The sequence below is a fragment of the Periplaneta americana genome, chromosome 3 (genome assembly GCF_040183065.1).
Source record: "Periplaneta americana isolate PAMFEO1 chromosome 3, P.americana_PAMFEO1_priV1, whole genome shotgun sequence".
Classification (NCBI taxonomy): Eukaryota; Metazoa; Arthropoda; class Insecta; order Blattodea; family Blattidae; genus Periplaneta; species Periplaneta americana.
In genome coordinates this window covers 27,472,304-27,495,897 of record NC_091119.1, presented here as the reverse complement: position 1 = coordinate 27,495,897, position 23,594 = coordinate 27,472,304, and the positions used below count along the sequence as shown (strand labels likewise).

General features: G+C 36.9%; 1 protein-coding gene across 5 annotated transcripts in view; it reads left to right on the top strand.

Moving 5' to 3' along the window:
• Positions 1-47: 47 nt before the first annotated feature.
• Positions 48-23,594, top strand: part of LOC138695874 (arginine/serine-rich protein PNISR) — a 64,971-nt gene continuing 41,424 nt past the window's right edge. The window contains exons 1-7 of one of the 5 annotated variants that reach the window (XM_069820199.1): positions 48-144; positions 10,982-11,095; positions 13,345-13,560; positions 15,678-15,928; positions 17,263-17,452; positions 18,990-19,195; positions 19,774-19,953. In XM_069820199.1, the coding sequence (XP_069676300.1) occupies positions 11,020-11,095; positions 13,345-13,560; positions 15,678-15,928; positions 17,263-17,452; positions 18,990-19,195; positions 19,774-19,953 (1,119 nt within the window). In that variant the 5' untranslated portion in view covers positions 48-144; positions 10,982-11,019. Of the gene's footprint in view, positions 271-306; positions 326-10,981; positions 11,096-13,344; positions 13,561-15,677; positions 15,929-17,262; positions 17,453-18,989; positions 19,196-19,773; positions 19,954-23,594 lie in introns of those variants that run through there. The other 4 variants (XM_069820200.1, XM_069820201.1, XM_069820204.1 and 1 more) reach the window with 4 other exon arrangements.

Genomic DNA, 23,594 nt, shown 5'->3' with positions numbered 1-23,594 from the left:
ATGTTGTGGCAATACTTCAATATATCGATCTAATGGACGAAAATTACATCGACACCGGCGATTTCATTCGATATTCTGCGATGAGGCATATCGAAGTCGTAGGAAGTTGTTGATTGTTTCGTGTTTAGTATGGAATTTCTTAAGGTTTGAAACTAAATTGTAATTATTATATTGTACATCTACAATTTATACATCTTTTGTATTCTTTGGGAATAATCCAATTCAAGAACTACTTGAGAGGTGTGAATAAGAACTCTGAAGTATTCATGTGTATGTTAACTTGCCTTGCTCATCTTGATTCTGGCCTCCATTTATAACTTCATACGTGAGCTCTTCTGTTAAGTTAAAACATTGTTATTCATGTGTTTGTGTTATTTCTTGTGAAAAATAGTTTTGAATGTTTGGTTTCAGCGAAAAGTATTTTCTGTATATCTCTCGACATTAATATATAGACCTATGTGTTTTATTGCACAGATCAGGGTTTTGCATTCATATTCGACGTTATTAAATTTAATATTTGGAAACTGTTAGTCGTACGAAGTTATTTAAACAAGTACAGTTTTTTTTTTTTTAAATTCTATGTGTTATAAAAATATAATTATGTCATTGACTGGTTCTAATTAGTGATGTCAAATTGTATGGGCCCGCAATATTCGTCTCCAGCAAGAGTAATTAATTTTTGTAGTTTGCTTAGATCAGGATCCATTTTGACATGTTCTTATGTCTTTCGATTTTATCATGTATTATATATATATATATATATATATATATATATATATATATATATATATTAAAAGTTCATGTATTATATCTTTATTAAAATGAACAGTAGGTAGTATACTCGGCCTAACGTTCACTTATGTCATATTATGGAACCTGACGAGTTCGATATATTGGTCCACGGTGAACTATTAATTTTTACTTCATAGGTAGGGTAATTGTTATCGGCCAGGCCGCCGTCTCGCAATACAGGTCCAGGGAGTATACTTTTCCATTAAGAGTGTAAGAGGCTGACAAAATGTTTTAATTAAAGTATAAGCCTATGTATAGCCTACATTTGATAATGTAATGTACCCTGTACCTCCAATGCGGGAGGATGGCCTGGCCATTGCTTACTACATGCCATTAAATTACCGAGCATTATATTTTTGGCCCCAATAGTGATCAACAGTAATATGTTCTTTACCCTCTGTTGGTCCATTAATTTTTACTTCATTTGTATTGCATTTTAGTTCGAGGTAAATTAATTTTCTCTTACGAAAATACAGTTCTTATTTTATTGATTGATTTATAGTATTGGTATTATCGTGGATTACTATATAGGCCTAGCCTAGTATTATATAACATAGAAGCAGCTATAGAATAACTCAAATTTTACGAAAATACATTTGTCTTTCATTCACTGTGTTAGAAGTATGCGTGCATGTTCAGCGCAAGAACAGCATAAGTGAACGTTAGGACAATTATCCTGCTAAGAATATTAAAATTCATTAGCTATTCCAGATTATATAGGCCATATGGAAATTTCTAAAGTCGAGAATCTAGATATAACTACTTCAGCCGTTGTTAATGGGACAGTGTAAATAAATTAGCCTGTACAGGCCTACTCAAGCCATTGTATTACCCTGGTGTGCAACATACATACATGGCCGAAATGTACTGTCCCAGACAGATCTTTCACTGCAAACCCAGCATTCTCCAATCTATCCTATTTTCTCCGTTCCTGTTAGTCTCTGCATATGATCCATAGGTATCTTAATGACGTCAGTCATCTGATATCTTCTTCTGCCCCCAACTCTTCTCCTGTTCAACATTACTTCCAGTACATCCTTCAGTAGGCAGTTTCTTCTGAGCCAGTGACCCAATCAATTCTTTTTTCTCTTCCTGATCACTTTCAGCATTATTCTTTATTCAGCCACTTTTTCCAACACAGCTTCATTTCTTATTCTGTCTTCCATTTCACACACTCTATTCTTCTCCATATCCACATTTTAAATGCTTCTAGTCCAGAGTTGCACAACTGGGAAAGAGAGGAGTGGGAGCATGGGGAAAGAGTTTGTTCCCCGTCCACAAGGCCGCAGCTTTCAGTGACGTTTCTGTGACGTTTGGCAAGCACATTGAATACATATCTCTTCTCCTCTTACCCTACAATGACGCGAGGGTTGAAGGGAAGGGATGAGTTACGTGTTGCGGCTTGTAGCACAGTTTTGCATTCCTGTTCTAGTCACTTCGTCGTAATGTCCATGTTTCTGCTTCATACAATGCCACACTCCACACAAAGCACTTCACTAGTCTCTTCCTTAGTTGTTTTTCCAGAGGCCTGCAGAAGATGCTCATTTTTCTATTAAAAGCTTCCTTTGCCATTGCTATTCTCCTCTTGACTTCCTGATTGCAGCTCATGTTACTACTCAAAGTACACCCCAAGTATTCGAAGCTATCGACTTGCTGTACTGCCTCATTTAGTATTCGCACGTCTACTTTATTTTTTTCTTCTGATAACCACTGTCTTCGTCTTGTTTGCGTTTTTCTTCATCTTGTTCTGCTCACTGCTGTCATTTAGGTCCAATAACATATCCCTTCTCTTCTGCTAATAACACCATATCAGCAAATCTTATGCACTTTATTTTTCTTCCTCCTACTATCATGTTCTGAAAACAGTTCTTCACTAAATCCTCCAAGTAGATGTTGAACAGGGAAGGTGTTAAAGGGCATTCTTGTCGTACTCCTCCCTCTATTCGACTTCCCTCTGACATTTCCTCTCCTATTCCGACTTTACATCTTTGTTTCGTATATAGATGACTGAATAGCCTTCTCTCTTTCCAATCCACACCAATTTTCTTCATGACCTCATAAGTTTATTCTAATCCTTTCTCTCAAAAGCCTTTTTCAGGTCCACAAATACTATGTACACTTCTTTATTTTTCTCTCTTTTGCCGATTATTTGCAGCAGTCCAATTGCATCTCTCGTACCCTTTCCCTTTCTGAAGACAAAATGGTCTTCTTCCAGCACTCCACCTTAGAATATAAGATTCAGTATTTGCAGGAGGATTTTCACCGAAATGCAATATTAGGCTGATAGCCCTGAACTCATAACATTTCTTGGCATTATTTTTCTTTGGCTATTGGGAGTAACACTGTCTCCGTGAAATCTTCAGGCCATTAGCCTTTCCTCATATATTTCATTGCGTAATGATTGAATTTCCTCTTGTCTTCATCCATCCACTAGTCTATGGAGATTCCATCAGCTCATTCCCATTCTTCATTTCTCTAAGCCAGCGTTGCCAGACACAGCCTAAACGGAGCAGAGCGCTCCACTAAAAACTCGTTGCGAGCTCCGGTGCTTCCACAGACATAAGCAAGTTCACGCTCCAACTGGACGTCTCTAGCACCACAACCGGTTTCGGAGTTACAACTGTGACACTACTGCTCTAAGCTCTAGGTCCACCTGGTTGGCGAGTTGATATAGCACTGGCCTTCTATGCCCAAGGTTGCAGGTTTGATCCCGGGCCAGGTCGATGGCATTTAAGTGTGCTTAAATGCGACAGGCTCATGTCAGTAGATTTACTGGCACATCCGGCGATGCTGATATAACCTCTGCAGTTGCAAGTGTTGTTAAATAAAACATAACATTTAACATTTCTAAGCTCTAGCTCAACTTCTCTTAGAATAGAAGACCCTTTTTTCGTCTTCTGATACGACTCAGCTTCATCTTCTATAGCTAAGACATCTGGATGATACTCTGTGTCATCACCACCGGCATAGCTCAGTCGGCTAAGGTGCTTGGTTGTCGATCTGGAGTTGCATTCTGGCGTGGGTTCGATTCCCGCTTGGGCTGATTACCTGGTTGGGCTTTTTTCCGATGTTTTCTGCAACCATAAGGCAAATGCCAGGTAATCTATGGCGAATCCTCGGCCTCATCTCGCCATCACCAATCCCATGGATGCTAAATAATCCGACAAGTGATATCAAGAAGGCATCACTTATGAGGCAAGTAGGCCAGGAGTTAATGGAGTACAGTGGCCAATTACTTTCCCCCTCCATTGCATACATCGCCCGTATTACATTAGTCAGACTTCAGATGCATACAAACAATTGTTCTTCTTCTGACACATATCGTCAAGTGAGACGTACTGCCTGATAATAGATGTACATATTAGCCAGAACCTCAATCAGAGGACAATATGATGTTATAGTTTTTTGTTACATACAACATGAGCAAAGTTATTCGTTCTGAAAATCTGCAAGGCTATTTCACTTCCACTCTGTATTATATATATATATATATATATATATATATATACTAGTGGCTTGTGCAGCAATTGCTGCAAACTAAGTTCATTAGACGTTCAAATAAAATTTTTTCAGATTTATTTTCAATGATGAATACCAGACATATTGAAAGTTATTTGCTTCCATAATAATGAAACATACTCCCTCTGTATGGTTTTTTTATGCCAAATACTTTTTCTTGAACTTATCCACCTTCAATTTTTGAGTTTCAACATGAAAATGCAAGTAACAATGTCAGGACGATCAGTGGGTTTTTCATTTGAGAGTAAAGCAATAGCTTATTTCAGGTCATTGTGGATTGTAGGTGGAAGTTAAAAAAAAAAGTCAGGTTTGCCATGTTTTCGAACAATAGACATAGCATCTTGGTATAGCTGCTGCATGTAGAACTTGAAATGTTGAGGATAAAATCATTTTATCGTGCTAAGAGATCATACAAATTTCCAGACTCTAGACACCCAGGTAATTTTTCTTCTTCAAGAAAAATTCACTGGGCGCCGAGCCCGGGAATTGAACCCGGAAGCCAGCTTGCTGACCAACAGACCACGGAGGCAGTCTTCTAAGAGATCTTCGTGAAATGATCGGGAGACTACAAAATTTTATAGGCCTCTTATTTTATCAGTAAATAATTACCTTTTGGTCTTTCCTTAGGAACTGTAATTTTTGCGCTCTCTTGAGCCAATACTGAAGAGAATGATGCATATAAATATCTACATCATACCATCATTAAGGATATGAAAAAGACCCAACCCCACTTGATTAATAACTATAAAAATATTATCACAGTCTAGTATATACAGTCACGAAGCTTCAGTTGTGAGGGTGCTAGGAACAATAGACTGTGCAGATGCTATTTCACATTGTCTGTAATGAGGTGATAGTAGCGATCCTAGTGGTTAGCAACTATCTATGGATGCATATTTACTACGTATTGAGCTTCGTGACTGTATACGAGTATACTAGACTGTGATGTTATTATCTTATGTAAGTTTTGTAGTTTTATATATATAATAGCTGCCACTTAGTAAATTATAGAAATCTAATTTAAGATATTCTCTACATCTACTTATATATCCCCAAAACTTTTCACATTCATATCATCAATATAGCATTAATATGAATAATTAATGAAAAATAGTCACATCATGGCATTAACTATAATAATATTTCATTTCTAATGGTAATAATGTCCTCAAACAACCTCAAGTTTTGTAGATTTTAATATCCAATTCACAGCTGTACTCAGAAAATTACACACCAAAGAATCAGACCTGTAAATTATTTTTAGTAGGTCTTGAAGTTTTTAATAACCAATTGAATTGTAACTCTAAATATGTCAGCAATCCTGCAGGTCATGGCCTTCGTGTAATAGCCTATTGTTTATTGTAGTGTGTTTGTATTTTGTTTTATTCTGAAAAACCATTATTTCTCAAAACTGATGATAGATGGATTTTGGAAAATAGGAAAATGATGTAGGAAAATTAACATATCACTGAAAACTACTATTTTTCTGAAAAACTTTGGGTTTCAAGCTTCAAAATGAGGGGTCATTTATTAAAATCCATTCAGCCGTTTTCCCGTAATTTCCATTACCAGGTCAAATTATATGTATAGATATATAAATAATTTTTTTTTCTGCTGGTATTTAGCATCGTCAATCACCATTAACGATTTATCAGAGCTTTATTAAAAAATAAATATTTTCAACCATATTTAGATACACAGGCTAACAGCGCATTTTTCTCATTGAAACTTCCCTATTGAAGAAGTTATACCAGTAACTTGCAAGTTATGTTTATGTTTTGGGCATTTCTTGTTGTTGAGAACAGAACCTGTTTAGGTTGGTCCAAAATAAACCAGGAACGGAAACTGGAACGATAACGGATATATTGTTAAAATAAATGCATGTAGCATTCACAATTAATTTTGATGTTACCGGGCTCTGGTAAGCTTCTCGTTAATTGTGAATGCTCACATTTAAATACATTTATTTTAACAATATTTCCGTTCTTGTTATCATTTCCGTTTCCGGTTTATTGTGGACCAGCCTTTTCTCACCACATAATAATTTAACTCACTGTTTCAGTAGCTGTGTAGGCTCTAAAAAGCGCTACTGAAACTTGTGTAAATAGAACTTGTATGACTTTTTTCAGTAGGTGTTCCAACACAGAAAATGCGTTGTTGTACTGTGCATCTGACTATGATTGAAAATACGTCTTTCTGAATACAATTCACACAACTCATTAATGGAGATTTACAATGCAAAGTATGAGCAGAATTGTGTTCCTGGGTCAGAGGAAATGGCTATCTGGGACAACTTAACATACTTAATTCTCATAAGAAGACAACCTCATGGCTCAGTAAGAATGCTGGTAGGAGTAACTTAAATTTGAGTTGCTCTGTGTATTATTTTGCATAAGTTATCTTGTAGAAACTGAAAAATTAATGTTTTGCAAACATGTGCAACATTTCTTGGTTTACTGCAAGCAATTCACATACATATCATTATCAAAATTTGTCTATATAAACCTTTTGATTACCCAACAAAATTAATTTTTCAGGAATTTGGTGTATCAAATCTAGAACAAATTTATAAACAAACATTGCTTATTTACTTCCATAAAAACTACAATAAATTTAAATTTGATCCTCACGAATACCATACGAGACAAAACCACAGTTTCTTTCTAAATACTCCCAAATGCCACACAACTGCTGGATTAAAACACAGCAGAAATTTTGGACCCAAAATATATAATGCATTAATTAGAGCTTATCCTGAGCTAAGTACACTTAACACCCATAGATTTAAGAAACAAATCAGATTAATTATTTAATTGTTTAAGCTAAATGAGTTAAAAATTGATACTCTAATATATTTATGTAGTTTTATATTTTCTATTTGTATATAGACCCTATTATTACATGCTGTATGTATTTTACTATTTATTAATGTTATTGTGCTCAATGAACTCTCTTAATGTTGTTCTATATTTTGTATAACTGATCTGAACTGCACCTGACCATGAGCTTCTGCTCTTTCGGGCTGCAATGCCTAATGTAGCTCAAGTGTAAAATATTAAATAAATTAATTAAATTAAATATCGTTTTTCAGTAAAACTAAAAAATAGTAATAAAAAAAGGTGTAAGCATTATTCCATGCTTTTCACTCACTTTGTATGTATACACGCGCACGCACGCACGCACGCGCACACACACACACACACACACACACACACACACACACACATATATATATCTTATCTTTATGTATGTGTGTGCATGTTTTTTTTTTTTGTGTGTGTGAAGTTTTGAATGTGGTATGACGGATGACTATCTTGAAGTTATTTCATATTGATAAGCCTACCATTGAAAATGCTCCCTAAATGATGAATGCAACAACACAAATAATTATTAATGAAAAGATTATTTAAGACCAATGTTTAGTTTTCACTAACTGTTAGTGAATGTACCTAAACTACAAACCATTTCTTAAATAATAATAGTGGATTATTGTGATATACCGAAGTACATATGATATTTCCGTGCAGGAATTCTGCATTATCATATGATGGTTGGGTGGAGCGGAGAAAAATTCTCTCTGGCACCAGGATTCGAACCCGGGTTTTCAGCTCTGCGTGCTGACACTTTATCCATTAAGCCACACTGGGTTCCAGTTCCGATGTCTGATTGAATCCTCTCAGTTTAAGTTCCATCCCTTAGTTTTCCTTTAGTGGCCAACCCTTATGCACTGTCACAGATGTGTGACAGTGGCACAATTTCCAACACATTATGTGCAGAGGTGCACTCATTATAAGTGACTAAGTGGCCGGGATCCGACAGAATGAGTGCCATCTTAAATCATAAGTGATTATTTACGCATATATTATTGTGATGTACCGAAGTACGTATGATATTTCTGTGCAGGAATTCTGTATTATCATATGATGAAGGATGGATGGAGCGGAGAAAAATTCTCTCCGGCTCCGGGACTCGAACCCGGGTTTTCAGCTCTACTTGCTGACACTTTATCCACTAAGACACACCAGATTCCAGTTCCGATGCCAGATTGAATCCTCTCAGTTTAACTTCCATCTCTTAGTTTCCTTTTAGTGGCCAACCCTCATACACTGTGTCACAGATGTGTGACAGTGGCACAATGTCCAACACACTATGTGCAGAGGTGCACTCATTACGAGTGGCTAAATGGCCGGGATCCGATGGAATGAGTGCCGTCTTAAATCATAAGTGATTATTTACGCATATATTACTGTGATGTACCGAAGTACATATGATATTTCCGTGCAGGAATTCTGTATTATCATATGATGAAGGATGGATGGAGCGGAGAAAAATTCTCTCCTGCATCGGGACTCGAACCCGGGTTTTCAGCTCTACTCGCTGACACTTAATCCACTAAGCCACACCGGGTTCCAGTTCTGATGCCAGATTGAATCCTCTCAGTTTAAGTTCCACCTCTTAGTTTCCTTTTAGTGGCCAACCCTCATGCCCTGTGTCACAGATGTGTGACAGTGGCACAATGCCCAACACACTATGAGCGCCATCTTAAATCACTAAGTGATTATTTACACATATCATATTATTGCTATGTACCGAAGTATATATGATATTTCCGTGCAGGAATTCTGCATTATCATATGATGAAGGATGGGTGGAGCGGAGAAAAATTCTCTCTGGCACAGGACTCGAACCCGGGTTTTCAGTTCTATGTGCTGACACTTTATCCACTAAGCCACACTGGATTCCAGTTCCAATGCCAGACTGAATCTTCTCATTTTAAGTTCCATCTCTTAGTTTCCATTTATTGGCCAATCCTCATGCACTGTGTCACAGTGCCACAATGTCCATCACATTATGTGCAGATTGGATGTGTAACAGGGTTGAACAGAAATAATTACGGTACATACATTTGAAAACATGAGCTTAAAAATATTTCTGTTTGCTTATTTGTGTTACATTTGATTGAGCTTTATAAAAATTGGTAATTTTTGTGATAAGTAGTTGTCTGAACTTATCTCTGCTAAAATTACTTTCTATGCCATTAATAACTTTATCATATCCTCATTTCTTGAAAAACATGCTAAAATTAAAGCCTACAAGACATGGCAAGATCAATTCTTGTGTCCACACCTGTGGAGTAACAGACAGTGCGTCTGGCCGCGAAACCAAGGTGGCTCCGGTTGGAATCCTGGTCGGGGCAAGTTACCTGGTTGAGGTTTTTTCCGGGGTTTTCCCTCAACCCAATACGAGCAAATGCTGCGTAACTTTTGGTGCTGGACCCCGGACTCATTTCACTGGCATTATCATCTTCATTTCATTCAGATGCTAAATAACCTAGATGTTGATACAGCGTTGTAAAATAACCCAATTAAAAAAAAACTCAATTCTTGTATATGGTAGGTAGTAAAGCTTGGACTATAATATGTAAATGTGATGAACACCCAATCCACTGCCAGTGAAATGAAGTTCTTAGGAACTTAAGAACTACACTAAATTAGACAACAAATAAAATACTGTCATTTTAAAGGAATTAAAATTCAGTGCAATTTTAGAAAATATTCAAAATTATAGAGCCAAATGGACATCTCTTGTCCTTAGAATGACTTCTGAAAGAATACGCAAATTAAGCAAATTAAGCTTTCAGGAATAACTTTCTGTAAAGTTAATTTGAATAATTTCGAGGGAAAAATTGTTCCGGGGCCGGGTATCGAACCCAGGACCTTTGGTTAAACGTACCAACGCTCTCCCACTGAGCTACCCGGGAACTCTACCCGACTCCGATACAATTTTTCCCTCTATATTCACAGACCTCAAAGTGGGCTGACAACCGTCAAGCAACCAACATTTGAGTGCACACTAACTCTGTGTGACTTTAAATTGTGGTTTTCTGTTACGTACAGTGACGTGTATTATGCAAATTAAGCTTTCATGAATAACTCCCTGTAAAGTTAATTTGAATAATTTCGAGGGAAAAATTGTTCCGGGGCCGGGTATCGAACCCGGGACCTTTGGTTAAACGTACCAATGCTCTCCCACTGAGCTACCCGGGAACTCTACCCGACTCCGATCCAATTTTTCCCTCTATATCCACAGACCTCAAAGTGGGCTGACAACCGTCAAGCAACCAACATTTGAGTGCACACTAACTCTGTGTGACTTTAAATTGTGGTTTTCTGTTACGTACAGTGACGTGTATTATGCAAATTAAGCTTTCAGGAATAACTCCCTGTAAAGTTAATTTGAATAATTTCTGAAAGAATAGTTTGCTAAATGATAAGTTATTATCTATGAGGAAAAATATCTTTGAGCTGTCTGTTAAAATAGTGGAATGGGACCATAACAGGCTATTATCCCTAATACATGAAAGGAAGAAGAAGATGATTTTACTGCAGTTTGTTTCATGTAACAAAAATCTACTAAGTAATAGTATATTATCCTGCAGGTCTTACTTTAGTTGTGTTTTATGTGACCTTTCTTCTGCTCACATAACTGTTTCATGTCTTCCAGTTTTACATTCGATTCCATAGCAGTTGATAAAGCATCGTAAAATAACAAATTAAAAATACATTTGATTACATGAAGTTTTATTGAAAACACACCTCCATTTTTTTAACCTGAATTATAAGTTACACAGTTTTTGAATTCTAACACAACAGTACCTTCTGTTTTGCAGGTGTATTACTAGGAAAAGAGATAATATAAATTCTAATCATGTGGTCAGGGGACCCACAATACTCCCAATGGGCGTTGAACCCATCAGCATACCAAAATGTGTCACATGAAGAAGGTAAGAATTATATGCATTATGCTGTAAATATAAAATTGTAGTTTTAAATGTTTAGTGTTGTTTTACGATATAAACATATTCGTATTGATTATTAACTCTAAATGTAAATGGTTAATTACTTATTAGGGGAATGTGGCAGAAGACATTAACGATTATTTTAATGCACACAGTGCTAATTTCTATTTATTGTAAAAAAACAAAACCGCAAATCAAGTCTTTTGACTAGTATGACACAAAAATGCCCAATGATATAGAGATAATTATTATATGTTTAGAATAACATTAGTTGGTATTTATATATGAGCCTCTATGTATTTCAAAAAGAATACAGTGTTAAAATGATGCAAAGAATTCAGGAGTGGGCATGTGGAAGCTGCTGATCTCCTCAAACCTGGTCAAGCATATGTCGTCATTTCTGACTACAACATTGAAGCAGTGGATAATATGGTATGGAAAAATTATTGTATGGGTATTGATGCAATTGCTCTTACATTCCACATCAGTGCTGATACTGCACAAATATGTGGCTTATTGCAAGGATTGCTTACAGTGGATACCACAACATCTTATTGGCTTTGTATTTCAACACCTGATTTGGTTCCATATTGATGGCTATCAGGTTTTGTCCAAAATTGTTATTGGTGGTGAGACATGGTGCTTATGATTTGATCCAGTAACGGATGAATATGGAACAGTAACATCCAGGATAATCAAGATCGAAAATAGCTCACTGTTCCACCAGAAGTGGAAAGTTCTTGATCATCAGTGCTGTCTGTTACTGTGAGTTACTGCATGAGCCATGAGGATGAAATTGTTGGGGGAAGCTGTCTCAGGAAATTGTTGTTCTTCATGACAATGCTAGGCCCTGTATTACAAATGCCATGGTCACACCTCAGCAACAATTCAGTTGGGAGGCACTGAAACACCCCCTTACAGTCCTGATTTGTCACCCTTTGACTTCTATATTAGATTTTGGTGGTTTCTTCACTTTCAGAATGTTCTCTGTCCTTAATTGTGCTCATTTGCATTGTTGGCTTTAAGGTAACTAGTTGTTATAGAAATGTGAAGACAGGGAAGTGGACATTTTTTTCCAGAATCCTTTATTTATGAGTGCAGAATGTAGCTCGTAATAGTTGCGCACTATAACACAGTCTTGTTCTCCCCAGCTTGAACATTCCTGATTACTCTAATTACATCAAGGAAGCAGCTGCAGTCTGAGGATGTTATATAGTAAATGAGTATATTATGATCTGTAGGTGTGGAAGTATGGCCTTTGTTAATTTTCGTGAATCTTCTATGCCACATCAATAAATTTAAGAATGCAGTTATATTGTCAGACTCCAAAGCAGCTATTCTATCAATAGTCTCTAAACACACACCTTCACCTCAAACAGCAGAAATAACTAAAATGCTCTCTCAATTAATATCACTCAATAAAAGAATTGTATTCCAATGGATACCATCCCATTGTGGAATCCTGGGAAACGAGAATGGGGATGCTTTAGCAAAGAAGGGCAGCACTGCTACTTACGGACCTGTTACTAAATCTACGTATTACTCTGTGAAAAGATTTATTAAATCTACGTACTTAGACTTCAACAAACAAAATTTGATAACACAATCTCAAGGGAAAAAATGGAACTCTCTGCATCATAATCCACAGTTAATTCCCGATTTACCACGAAAATCGTCTGTAGCTGCATTTAGATTGGCAACAGGCCATGATTGTTTGGCCAAACACCTGCATAGAATTGGAATATATCAGTCCCCTAACTGCCCATTGTGCAACTCAAACCAAGAAATGGATTCAGAACACCTCAAAATCTGTGCTTCAGTGGCTGGCCATGATAATATCTTTGAAAAATATTGGAGTGCAAGAGGTCAAATGACTTTATTGTCAAACGCCTGGCATTTAGAAAACAACAACAATTTTCTTGAATGCATATTTTGTGACTTGTGAGGAAAAGCATTGTTTTGACTGATAGTGAATAGTAGTAAAAGTTTACATATGTTATGAAAGATGACTGATGAATGTACTCTGAAGCACTAGAATGGAAGGACGTATAAGAAGTGGCGAAAGAGTGACAGTTTTGAATCGTGTTTATTGGGTATTGTTCTGGGCCATTCTTTTCATACGACTTTTGAAACTAGTGTCAGCTTTGCTTAGTTCTTTATTGAAAAGAAATTGTATTCAGGTTTACTATTTATTATTTAAATTTCATCATCTAATTTCTTGCATTTTGTGTCAGTTGACTGGGCAGCACTAGCACAGCAATGGATCCAAATGAAAGAAACACATCCAGGAGAACAAATTCCTCCTGCTCCTCCACCACCTCCAATTGGAGACAAAACAGAATCTGGAGATAAGAAAAAAGAATTAGAAGTTGAAGGAGGGGAAGCACCAATGGATATGGACACCAAAGAGGAGCCTGATAATTCAAATTCATCTAATACTCAGAGTGGAGGTAAACTTAAAATTTGCATTTTCTATTCAGAGTTACGACTATGTTCTTAAAATAAAAATTCTTCTTCTTATTTAGCATTACAGCCCAAGTGGGCATTAACCTCCTCTATGGCTCTCTTCCATCCTTCTCTATCCATCGCCAACTCCCTCCAATTCCTTATTCCTAATCTATTCACATCCACTCGTACACAGTTCCACCATCTTGTTCTCGATCTTCCTCTTAATCTGGTTCCATCTGGGTTGTTATTGAAGACAATCTTCACTTTCCTTGTTGTTTCCATCCTTGTGACGTGTCCCAACCATCTCAAGCTTTGACATCTTATGTGCGTCTCCAAATCCGATTCCTTGTACAGTTCGTATATCTCATTATTATATCTGGCTCTCCATCCATCCACTGCTTCAATTGCTTCGAAAATCCTTCTGAAGATTTTCCTCTCAAATATTGCTAGTTGTTTGCATGTATTTTTTATTTAGGACCCATGTTTCTGTACCATATGTTATAACGGGTCTTATTAGGGTTTTGTAAATCTTGATTTTGATTTCTCTAGATATTATTTTATTTTTAACAGTTGGTAAAAGTGAATAATATGCCCTGTTAGCCAGATTTATTCTTCTTTGTACCTCGTTCCTTAGGTCATTATTTGCTGTCAATATTGATCTGAGATATGTAAATTCTTTTACCTTTTCAAACTTGTATGTTCCCATTTTAACTTCCTTCACTTGATCATTTTGTCTTTTGGTGACTGACATAAATTTAGATTTCTTTGTATTTATTTTAAATCCCAGCTTCTGAGTTTCGTAATCCAATGCTATCAAGGCTTCTTCAACGTCTTGTATCCTTCTTCCGGTCATGACCACATCATCCGCATAGCTTAAAAAAATAAAAATTGAACATAGCTAAAACCTGCTTCTTTAGATTAATGCCCTGTTTCTGAAAAGACAGTTGTCTGTACATACTGAGTTATCTTGGATTTAACGTGCTGATATGTTTGAAATTAAACATTTTTGTTTAAAATATCTCAAAGAATAACCCCTTAAAATTAATGACATTTCTTACGGTTCACCCTGTATATGGGTGTGTATATAGTAATCTATACTAATAATAAATCTGTAGCTGAAATTTTTCTGGTAATTTTCGATTTTCCAAAAATAATTGGTCCTAACATATATAATTAATCACCCTGAAACCGAAAATTGCTTTTTTGAAATTTTTGTTTGTATGTCTGTCTGTCTGTCTGTCTATGTTTGTTACCTTTTCACGCGATAATGGCTGAATGGATTTCGATGAAAATTGGAATATAAATTAAGTTCGTTGTAACTTATATTTTAGGCTATATGGCATTCAAAATACATTATTTAAAAGGGGGGTTATAAGGGGGCCTGAATTAAATAAATCGAAATATCTCGCTTATTATTGATTTTTGTGAAAAATGTTACATAACAAAAGTTTCTTTAAAAATAATTTCCGATAAGTTTTATTCCTTGAAAAATTTTGATAGGACTGATATTTAATGAGATAAATGAGTTTTAAAATTAAAATAACTGCCATCTAAGGCCATGTAATGAATTAAAAAACAAATGACTTCGTCTATAAGGGGCCTTGGACAGCAACAATCGAAAGCTATGAAAGATAGCCTACAGATAATGTTTCTGTGTTTGTATGAAGTAATATCGGAAGCTGAATTAACCGATTTGTATAATTAATTATTAATTCACCATTGGAAAGTGTAGTTTCTCTGTATGGACATAATGCTATAATGTTATTACAGTAACTTCTGAATGAATCGAGGACAGGTAAGATTAAAATAGCTTCTTATGCACAGAAAACTTGATAGGCTATTCTGTACATTCGTTTCCTGTATTTCCTAAAATAATTTTATGACCAAATGAGTGGTCTCTGGATCAAAATGATCGCATTTTAATTATGGAAATACAGTTTAAATTAAGTAACAAAATAAACGATTTATCCTTATATCAAACACGAGTGTTCCCTGGATCAAATGTCATATTTTAATTATGTAATTACACTAATTACTTTATATTTATTTCTAACGGGTGCAGCGGAGCGCACGGGTACGGCTAGTATTATAATATTTAAATTGCATTGTTTACTTCTAGAAACAAATTCGTGGGGAGCATGGCCAAATTGGCAGCAGTGGGGTTGGAATTGGGGTGCAACAGGAGGCATGGTGCCTCCTGGAGGTGTGCCTCCACCAAATCAACAACCACTTGTGCCAGGAAAGGGTACACCATCTACAGGGACATTAGCTGTACCACCGTATGGCTTTCCACACAATTCTCAGGCATATGGCAGTGGAACTGGTGTATATGACTACAACCATGCAGCTGGATCAGAGCACTATAATCAGGTATGCAATTAAATGTTCATGTAAGCACTGTTATTCATTATACAATATTTTATTAATTTCTCTAACAACAAGTAATTGGTCATTTTATGCACACACTCACATACACTCCCAGGGTGATTCATTTACTCCTTTTCAATTTTATGCAACTCTGCATTTTATAGAATGCACTAGAAATTGTGGTACCAGGTAGTTGTTTTCAGGGAAATCAATGCAATGTCTGATGTAAGACTGCTATACATATATATATATATGTGTGTGTGTGTGTGTGTGTGTGTGCGCGTGTGTGCGCGTGTGTGCGTGCGTGCGTGCGTGCGTGTGTATATCCAATGCCTATCCACTTCACTTGCGTGATTTAGGTTCCACATATTGTGGATAGGTGGAAGGACTGTTACCCATTTTCAAGTTGGACACTATTTCAGTGGGCCACACTGTGCATGATGTGTATGTGTGAACAGTTATGTTGTATACTGAGACTATTATACATTGTACATCGAGGACAGCGTTTTCCAGCTGAGGTTCAGCGGAACCTTGGGAGTTCCGCGACCTGACAATAGGAGTCCTGCAGATACTGTTAAATCTTTTATGAACAGTCGCATTTCAACCATACCTTTCTTTCCATCGGACATTGCACTAACTTAGCTGAAAAAAAAAAAAAAACATATTTTGAAAGATACAGTTGCCGTTTCTATACTTATCTCAGTTCCAGACTCAAGCATTCAAGCATGAAGATTATATATTTCAAATTTCCGACCATCTGCAATCCCTGTCAGGAAATCTTGACCAGTATTTCCCTTCTTTATCATTGGATATTTACGACTGGATCAGGAATCCCTACAGTTACATACAGTAAACAGTTGCATACCTGCTGAAGTTTGAATGTTAGACTTTATCCTCTGATAAAAACCATCTACAGTGTTTACCGATTGTGTCACAGAGACATAGCAGTATTATATCTGGCACATTTGTAAATGTGTACCAAGAAATGGATTCGGAACACCTCAAAATCTGTGCTTGCGTGGCTGGCCATGATAATATCTTTGAAAAATATTGGAGTGCAAGAGGTCAAATGACTTTATTGTCAAACGCCTGGCATTAGAAAACAACAACAACATTTCTAAATGTACCGCCATGCCACATGCAGGTTCAATCAGTGACGTACTGGTCCAAAAAATATTTCACACCATTACGTGCAAGTTTGAACCTGCAGACCCCTAGTTCCCTATCTCAAAATACTTGCCTAAGACCTCTCCGCAACCTCTTAAATTTCTTCGGTAGAACTCTTATATCACTCAGTCAAATAAGTAAACTAATTTTTGTGTGCTGGTTATTTTCAGGTAATGGCTGGCGGTTATTGGACTTCAGGTGGACCAGCAGATACAGGTGGTGTACCACCTGGTCCTGGAGCTGGTCCATCACCTTTCATTAGACACAACCGTCATGATTGGAGAAGAAATAACCGTTCACATGACCGCATCAGAACAACAGAGAAATCAGATGATGAAGAAGATACAACTACTGTTCTTGGTTAGACAATATACATAATTAACCTGTAATGTAGTAACTTTTGAATGTTTGTTTACTTTGTCTGTAAAAGCAGTATTATCATTTCTTACTTTGGGATAGGATATACAGTTGAAAAAGCCACTGGTGTGGCTCAGTCGATTAAGGCGCTTACCTGCCGGTCTGAAGTTGCTCTCGGGCACGGGTTCGATCCCCACTTGGGCTGATTATCTGGTTGGGTTTTTTCCGAGGTTTTCCCCAACCGTAAGGTGAATGCCAGATAATCTATGGCGAATCCTCGGCCTCATCTCGCCAAATACCGTCTCGCTATCACCAATCTCATTGATGCTACATAACCTCGGTAGTTGATACAGCGTCGTTAAATAAATAAAAAAACTATACAGTTGAACTACGACAACTGAGGCTGAGATTAATGGTTAATCGAGAAATTTAGATAATGTGTACCATATTGGGCATAATGCAAACATTATTGCCTGAAGACTAAACACGATTATGCTGGACAAACACTTGTTTCTACTATTAAAATTCTTTAATCTTTGCAAATGTCAAGAAATGTATCACACGAAGTTACTGGGACCTTACTACATGGTTATGCCACTGAAACTTTTTGTGCTGTCATTGTGCTTATATCTTGCATTAATATGTTGGTTTACTAATGATGGGTACTTGACTGTTAGTCATTCACCCGTATGAAGCCAGTTGTGTAGACCAGTTTACCAACGGGAGTCGTTACCCAAGGTGTGCCATAGGAGTCTGTTCTACACTATGCCCACGATGAGATGATGATGGGAATTTGTTGGGATGCCACTGAGGAACCGGAGCTCCCAGAGAAAACTTGTGTTACCTGGACCACAGGTTGCCCAACACAAGTTATAAATCGGGAGCACACTGTGGATCGAACCTGGGTGCACAGGATTATAAGCCAAGTGCTCTAGTCACTAGACCACAATGGCAGCTTTCTTGCCATAATATTAGATGTCATCATCACTGATTAAGACCTCCATGAGCTGCAATATGCTGGCAAGATCCTGGATCATCTGCTGAGGATTGTGTGTTCACTCATTGAACAATGCTGTCCGTATTTGGTTCAGGGCATTGAAGTTAAATGTACGTTTTGGTCTTGCATATACCACAGGTGTTCAATGGGATTGAGATCTGGACTTCATGCTGGCCAATTCAGAGTCCATATCCTGTTATTTCAAAGTATTCTTCTTGCAGTGAGCATTGTGGGGTGGGCCTTATCATTTATAAAGGTGACATTTTCGCCAACAACAGAGTAAAGGGAGTTTCATGTTCTTTTAACACCTTCGCTATGTATCATTGTGGATTTGAAGCTCCCCCATTAATGGAAACAAGCTTGTAAAAACATTAGCATAAGCATGCATTTCAATCTTCTGCCTTTAATATTTTGTTTGCTTCATATAGTTAATAAAAGTATAAAATTCATCGGCATGGCATAGTATTTCATGTCCATGCTTAATGCAGCTGTTGGTACTCACAGGTTTGACAGTAGAGTTTGACTAATGCAGTTTTTTTACAGATGCTGCAAAACGGAGACAGTTGCCTGCTTGGATCAGAGAAGGCTTGGAAAAAATGGAAAGGGAAAAACAAAAGAAAATAGACAGGGAAAGACAAATTAAAGAGCGGGAAGCATATTTGCAAAAGAAAAGAGAGGAAGAAGAAAATGCTATGAATGAATTAGAAAAGAATAGTGGTCAACCTATGATTCCAAAGAAAAGCAAATTTGTAAGTAGAGGAATTGTTTATAGTTCTCACCTGTATAGAGGTCTGACTAGTTTGATAAAAAATGTATTTATACTCTCAATCAACTACAGTATGTTACTTTCGGAGTAGTCCCCATATGTTTGCACACAGTCACATAATCCAATAGTCATGTTATTGCTGATGATTTATTCTGAAACTCCTTACACGAGACAAAATCTGTCCCAAAATACTTTAAATTTAAGTCTAGCTGCTAAATCATAGAATAACATTGTTGTTTAGTAACAGAACTGGATTAATGTGTCCATTTTCTATGTGAAATTTTGTCAGTTCCTTAGTCTCCCGTATTTTTTTTTCCCCCAAAAAAAGTTTGTAAGCCTAGATACAGGGCTAACAGAACACGACCTAATGGATGACCAATCTTAGAGCAGTATTCTTCTTCATAGTCGCCAAAAAGTGGACAGAGGCGCAAATGACTATTGCTCAGCATTGAAGAAAATATGTTTTCACAGGGTTGATTGTACATATGTATGATTATGAAAAATTATTCTTTGTAAATGGAGAATACAAATTTTATCACTGCAATGTCTAATTCGTAATAGGAAAGTGACTCAGAAGAATCTGGTCGTGGAGAAAGTCCAACTCCTTCCCAGGCATCTTTGAAAAGAAAATCGCGGTTTAGAAATGCTGACAGTCCAAATTCATCACCCCATCAGCCCTCAAGATTTTCAAGCATTGAGCCAGATCCACCAAAGTCTCGTGAAGAAATAATGCAAGAAGTTGTGAGTATATTTTTAATAGAAGTCACACAAACTTAGTATTCAGTTCATTAAGAAGATGAATAGTTTCTACAGTAGAGTTTAAGTTCTGAACAAATTTCTCGGAATTTCACTTTTGTTAATACCATCATTCTGACCTAATGTTGTGATTATATGTTTGACTTTACAGAAAATAATGGACTGCTATTTTTTAGAGTTAAATAATAGTCTTTATGCTCGACCATGCCGAAATGTAGTAATTATACACCTGATAGCAGACCTTTAATGCATGTCATTAAAGTACACCTACTCATTAAAGGCCAGGTCTTTCAGCCAATGACGACTCAGGTTACAATTGTTCAGCCAATGACAGGTCAGCTTTCCACCGTTATAAAACCGCAAGTATCGATTATTCTCGGATATGCAATCGAAAGAGAATTAGTGAAAAGTCACAGAGGCTGGAAATCCAATACTGTCGCAGAAGGTTATGTTCTGTTACTATAATAATTAGCGTTAATTGTAAATAATATTCAAATAAATTCAATTTGTCATCTCGTTTTTCAATGTCTAATTTAATTTTAATGTTATCTCTGTAGGTTCTTATGGCCTAGCAAGGTCAATGTGGACATCTGTTCCTCGGAAAAAATCAATACTTTCGTGTCTGCGCACATCTCACAACATACGGGACATTGCTAAAAAATTAATAATATCGAGTTAGAAATATGGTCGAGCATAAAAAGTCGTATGAAACTCGCCTATAATGGTAATTAAGAAGCTCGTATGAAAATTATGAAACTCGCGCTCGTTTCATAAATATCCATACTCACTTCTTAATTACCTTCATTATAGGCTCGTTGCATAATGTACTATTTTTTGTCATTTGATTTGCCACTTCATTGCCAGGTATTCTGTTGTAGTCTTGTTAAGCTATAAATTAGCCACCAGCATAGCTCAGGTATAACAAACTGTGCTTGCGATTCAAGGCTGTGCTCAGATGTGAATTCGAATCCTGCTGGAGTTGATTTACTTGCTTGACTTTTTTTCCTGGCTATAAGGTGAATGTAAAAAAAATTGTGAATCTCAGCCTCATTTAGCCAAAATATCACTTTCCTATCACCAATTCTGCTAATGCTAGACTAGATGGCATTTCGGAAGGTGGTTAGCTTCTATATGCGCCGTAGCATTTCTGGTATGTGACATCACAAGCTTGTACAGTAGAACCAATCGGAATCAGTCTATAACAAGCACTTCCCGAGTTCGTTTGTTCACGTGCGAGTGTTTCAATACATTGAATAAGTAAAACTAACATTTACTGTGTGTATGTAAGGTAAATAAATGGAAGAAGCGACTGTAAAAAGACAAGTATTACACAAGCAGGCGCGGAAAATAGTGTTTAAGGTGTATAATTATTTTAAAAATGTTGTTGTTGTTTTCTAGTGCCAGGCGTTTGACAATAAAGTCATTTGACCTCTTGCACTCCAATATTTTTCAAAGATATTATCATGACCAGCCAATGAAGCACAGATTTCGGCAAGTTGTAGCCGATTTAAGTGAACATCATATTTTAACGTTTTGGTGCCTACTTCATTCACACACAACCCCCAGAATGTCTGGAGGACCACACCTGCTGTTGGTTGACGGGTCCATTGGACATAGCTGGGAGATCTTGTTGATCACCAGCTTTCCCTCCTTAAGCCACTGGAGGACGATTTTAGTGCCATAGCAGGTCAGCACTAGGAACAGAAAAGTAGGAAGAGGAGGAAGGAAAGGGAAATGAACCCCTAGGCCTCGAATGCTCTAATGCCGTCGGGATCGAAGAAAGTAAGAGTTCAGTCAGAGGACTGGATAGGAAAGGGTAAAGAGGGAATTAGGTATTGGATAGAGGAAAATTATACCAATTCAGTCATCAACTCATCAAGCTGACCAGTGCTAATTGATGAGTAGCCCCTCCCTTTAGTTCAGCTCGTAAAATTATGCTTACTAACAGCTGCACCACAGGAACGTAGGGATGGGACATTGGGTATTTGTCCAGGTTGGTTCCTTAAAGCCTTCAATGGGAAGGATTAATGGCTGTCCCCCCTGTATCCGACAGATACCCTTTTGCAGCCATTTTAAAAATGTTAACGAGCAGAACGCTGCCGGCCATCTTGATGCTGGGAGCAATGTTGCCAACATGCAAGAAACGACTGCAGAAGCATGTGGTGTGGGATTGAGAACCGTGCAAAGAATATTGTTAGTGAAGGGAAGAGGGTTTGTTTGGTGTCATGCTTACAGTAATCAATGGCTAAGGTCATTATTGTCTTTTGATAATTTAAATTCTCTCCTGCGCTATTTGTATTGCACGTGCTCGTGAAGTACGATGTGGCAATGTTGTACGCTGCCTTGCTCTCTCTATCTGTCTCTCTTGATGCAAACGCTAGCAGACAACCGCCTTCCGAATTGCCGTCAACTCTAGATGACTTCATGTTGATACTACAGCATTGTTAAATAATCAATAAAAAATGTAGAGTCAAATAGCGCTATTTTGATACAAAATATCAGTCTTTTGTTTTAATTTTTCTATCAAAGCATATACAAGCTTAAAAAAATTAAGTGATGTGCTACTTTAAACGTATATGAAGGATTTGGAGTTATATATATATATATATATATATATATATATATATATATTTTTCATTTATAGTCATGGATAAAGACTACAATGGACTGTAGTGGGCTTTATGTATGTTGTCAGCAAACAGCTGGATACTTACTTACTTACTGGCTTTTAAGGAACCCGGAGGTTCATTGCCACCCTCACATAAGCCCGCCATTGGTCCCTATCCTGAGCAAGATCAATCCAGTCTCTATCATCGTATCCCACCTCCCTCAAATCCATTTTAATATTATCTTCCCATCTACGGCTCGGCCTCCCCAAAGGTCTTTTTCGCTCCAGCCTCCCAACTAACACTCTATATGCATTTCTGAATTCGCCCATACATTTGCTGTGGTCATGTCAGAGAATCAGTCCTATTCCGAGGCTTATTTGAAGGTTTCATAACAAGCTGTTTTTTACGGTGATGGGTTGTTAGCCCTTCGCCCAACCCCCAAACTGGAGGACCACCCCTCATCGGCTGTCCACGACTGCTTGCTACATAAGAATATTGATTGATCGATTGATTGATTGATTGATTGATTGATTGATAATGAATAAAATTAAAACAAAACAGTGTATCGTACTTGCCCTCTGTGTTGACTAGTGTGATACACCCAGAGGGCTATTCTGATACAGTGCTATAAATCTGGCCATATTATACAGAACAATGAAGTAAGGCTATTGTCATACACACAGATGTTTAATGTGTGACCTGTAGAAGTTTGGTTGAAGTCACATTAAAATTGATTAAGATTTAGCAATTTTTGTAATGACAGCTCTTTCTCATAAAATAAAATATACAATTTAATGAAACTTTAATACTTACTGCCAGTGTAGAAAATTGATGTATGTCCAGGTAATTTTTCGGTACCTAAGGAAATAGATTGACAAAATTATGATACAGTTTGTATTGCTAAAATGAATTAAAATACGTTTTTAAGTAATGATGAATGTATTTTCCAAAGTTGTGTTAAATTTTAGCAGTAAAAAGAACGACTATTAAGCTAAAATTGTTAGGTAAATAATTCTA